The sequence below is a fragment of the Euprymna scolopes genome, chromosome 14 (genome assembly GCF_053919585.1).
Source record: "Euprymna scolopes isolate OS-2025 chromosome 14, ASM5391958v1, whole genome shotgun sequence".
Lineage (NCBI taxonomy): Eukaryota > Metazoa > Mollusca > Cephalopoda > Sepiida > Sepiolidae > Euprymna > Euprymna scolopes.
Window position 1 is genome coordinate 70,550,551 of NC_136495.1, and position 3,389 is coordinate 70,553,939.

At 34.4% G+C, this 3,389-nt stretch overlaps 1 protein-coding gene across 1 annotated transcript in view; it reads left to right on the forward strand.

The window, feature by feature from the left end:
- The window catches only part of LOC145293081 (metal cation symporter ZIP8-like), a 93,226-nt gene extending 91,819 nt beyond the window's left edge, over nucleotides 1–1,407 (forward strand). Inside the window, exon 7 of the mRNA XM_080139431.1 lies at nucleotides 1,164–1,407. Coding sequence (XP_079995557.1) covers nucleotides 1,164–1,298 — 135 coding nt within the window. The 3' untranslated portion in view covers nucleotides 1,299–1,407. The remainder of the gene's footprint in view (nucleotides 1–1,163) is intronic.
- The last annotated feature ends 1,982 nt before the right edge of the window (nucleotides 1,408–3,389 follow it).

The window sequence follows — 3,389 nt, forward strand, 5'->3', positions numbered from 1 at the left end:
GTTATTGCTATTATTATTGTTGTTTTATTATTATAGTTGTTATTATTATTATTGTTATTATTAATGTTATTATTGTTATTATTAATGTTATTATTATAATTGTTTTACTGTAATCATGAATATGTAATTTCGATTTGGGTCGAATTAACATTTTTTAATTTACGTAAAAATGCGATTTTCATGGATGTGATGTTTGGCGAGTACCAAGTGACACGAAGATTCTCGTGAGCATAAACCCCGACAAAAATCCGATTTGGAGTCCCGATAGGTGGCTGGCGAAACACTGGAACACCTTTCTGGCAACTCCTGCATCCGTATTGGCTTGCCTTTTCGTCGATCTTTGCAACGCCGAGAGGGGGGGACTTCAGTAACTGGGAAAACCTAGCTCTTCTTATCATCCGCCCAGGCCTGCACCAAAGAGCCAATTCCAGCTTCGAACTGCATAGTCACAGCAGATGCTGCAGTGCATCAGACTAGATACAGAATGCCATTGTCTTATTAGACAGAAGGTTGCCATCAATGGCATGCAGCGATATCAGTCTTATACTCCTTGTTTAATCAGAGATCATATCACGGAGTTGGAAATATTTTTACGGCTTTTACCATTATTTTGAAAAGCAACTAAATCCATCTAAGAAGTATTTTAAACAGCATTTTCTTTCATTTTATCGTAAAATCCGAAGATTCTATTGTTGGCATTGGTTTCCCCGATATTTTATTCGTCAGAATTCTTTCTAGAAAAACATCAAGTATCACGGGAGGGCTCACGTGAAGGTTGCTAACATCCTAAGTGAAAGTGATTTTTATTGAACGAACTGGATTCGAACTTGCGTTGTTAACCACTGAGCCACAGTTCGTCACCTTCCGGCATTTTCATTGACTAGTAACGATTTTGTTTGAATAGAATTAACAAAACCTTTTTGAAAGTTTGAAATATTTTAATCTACGTTTCATGATTAATTTTAAATAGTATTTTCATCGAGCTGCTGTAACGAGCATCGGATTGTTTTGCCGATTTTAAGCTTGAAATATGATTTTGATTGTTGAATGCGCAAACTGCAGCCGTTTCTAAACATTCGTGCATGTTTACTTTGTGAAGTTAAATATTTTAAAACTTTGTTTTGCTTAAATTTTTAATGGTCTTTGTTTTTTTTTCTTCCCAGATTCCAGAAATGCGCTTTACCGCGAATTCAAAGAAGAATTGTACAATACCTGTTTTACATGGGTGCGGTCTTTTCATTGGATATGGCATTATTCTAATTTTGGCACTTTTCGGCGAAAACATAACCGTCATTTAACAAAAACAAAAAAAAAAAAACAAAAAAACAAAAAACAAAAAAGAAGAGCTACAATAAAAATACATAAAAATACAAACAAAAAACAAACAAACAATAAACAAATTGTAATACACGTCTTGCTTATTATTATTATTATTGTTGTTGTTGTTGTTATTATTGTTGTTGTTGTTGTTGTTATTATTATTGTTAGTAGTAGTATCATAATCATTATTGTTATTATTATATTTATTATCATAATCATTTTTGTTATTATCATATTTATTATTTTATTATCATCATAATTATTTCATTATTGATATCATTATTATTATTACTATTATCATTATTATCGTATTGTTATTGTTATTATCATTATTATTTTCATTATCCTTATAATAATAATAATAATAATAATAATAATAATAATAATAATAATAATAATAATACAACGAGGAGTAAATGAGGAAATTGAGCATAGAGCAGCCCCCACTGGAAGCGCTCGGGTAGAAGCCACACAAGTAGAAACACCGCAGATGGAAAAACTGCGAAGACTGGACCCTACAAACGAGGGAACAATGAAACAGAGCTAACAGAAGACGAAGCAGGTGAAATAAGAAAAATAATACAGTTCATGAACGATGAAAAAAAAAACAAAGCTCCCATCGCTGAGGAATCAAGAACAGAAGAAATTAAAAAGAGAAACAGAGAAGATTAACCAGCTCCTCCCACAAATCACAACAGATACAATCACAGACATAAACAATTTAATTTATGCAGGAGCCAAGATGGTAAGTATGAAGTTCAAATCAGAAAGACAGCCGGGGAAAGATTCATCGACAAAACTTGGATGGGAAATAAGGTTAGAAACCCAAATAAACAAACATAAAAAAGCCAAACGATAAACAGGAAGAAAGCGACGTGGAAAAAATTGGAAATTTGACTTGCAGGGAGAGGCTAAACAAGAAACACGAAGATCTAAACCAAAAAAATAGAAGCAAAAGAAGGAAGATTCAGACGATATAGGTATAAATCTGAACAATGCAAGCAAAACAGGACATTTGAAGACAATGAAAGCCAATTCTACCAAAATGTGAATGGAGGAAAAACAAAAAACGGAACGACCAAACCCAACAGAAATAAAATTCTATTAAGATATGGGGAAAACGACAAAACTACAACAGAAATGCCGAATGACTGAAAGACATGAAGAAAGAGTAACAACAAATCGAAGAAGGAACAGCGAATTAAATCAGCAAGGAAACCGTAAAGAAATCTATAGGAAAAATGGCAAACTGGAGAGCACCAGGACACGATGGGATACATGCATACTGGTTCAAAAAATTTACAACTCTACACGAAAGACAAGCTAAAAACATGAAAAGATGTATATAGGAAACAAACATACCAGCTTGGATGACAAAAAGCAGATCTACGTTGATACAGAAGGACACAGAGAAAGGAACCGCCCTCAGCAACTATAGGCCTATCATGTGATTACCCACTATGTGAAAAATACTAACAGCACAATTGAGGGAACAAATCTACCACTCCCTGAATAATCGGAGATATCTCCCCGAGGAACAGAAAGGATATAGAGACCAAAAGATCCTAAAGGAGGTAAAAAGAAGGAAGAATTTAGCCATGGCATGGATCTACTACAAAAAGGTGTACGACAGGATCCCTCAAACATGGATAATAGAATGCTTAAAAATCTATAAAATACCAAGCAGGATCATCAATGTAATTGAAAATGCGATGAGAACATGGAGACTAGAACTGACAGCTGATGGACAACACATAAAAGAAATCAACATACAAAAAGGTATCTTCCAAGGAGATTTACTATCACCATAACTGTCCATCATAGCCATGATGCCCCTGAACAATATACTGGAAAAGTGCCAAGCCAGATACAAGTTCTCTAACATGAGGGGAAAAATGAACAACCTGATGTACATGGACGATCTGAAACTCTTCGCAAGGACCAAGAATGAATTAGAGACATTAATAAATACCACCAGGATCTTCAGCCAGGATATTCAAATGGAGTTTGGTATGGAAAAGTGCGCACTACTAGTTATAAGAAAGGGAAAACAAGAGACGACAGAAGGC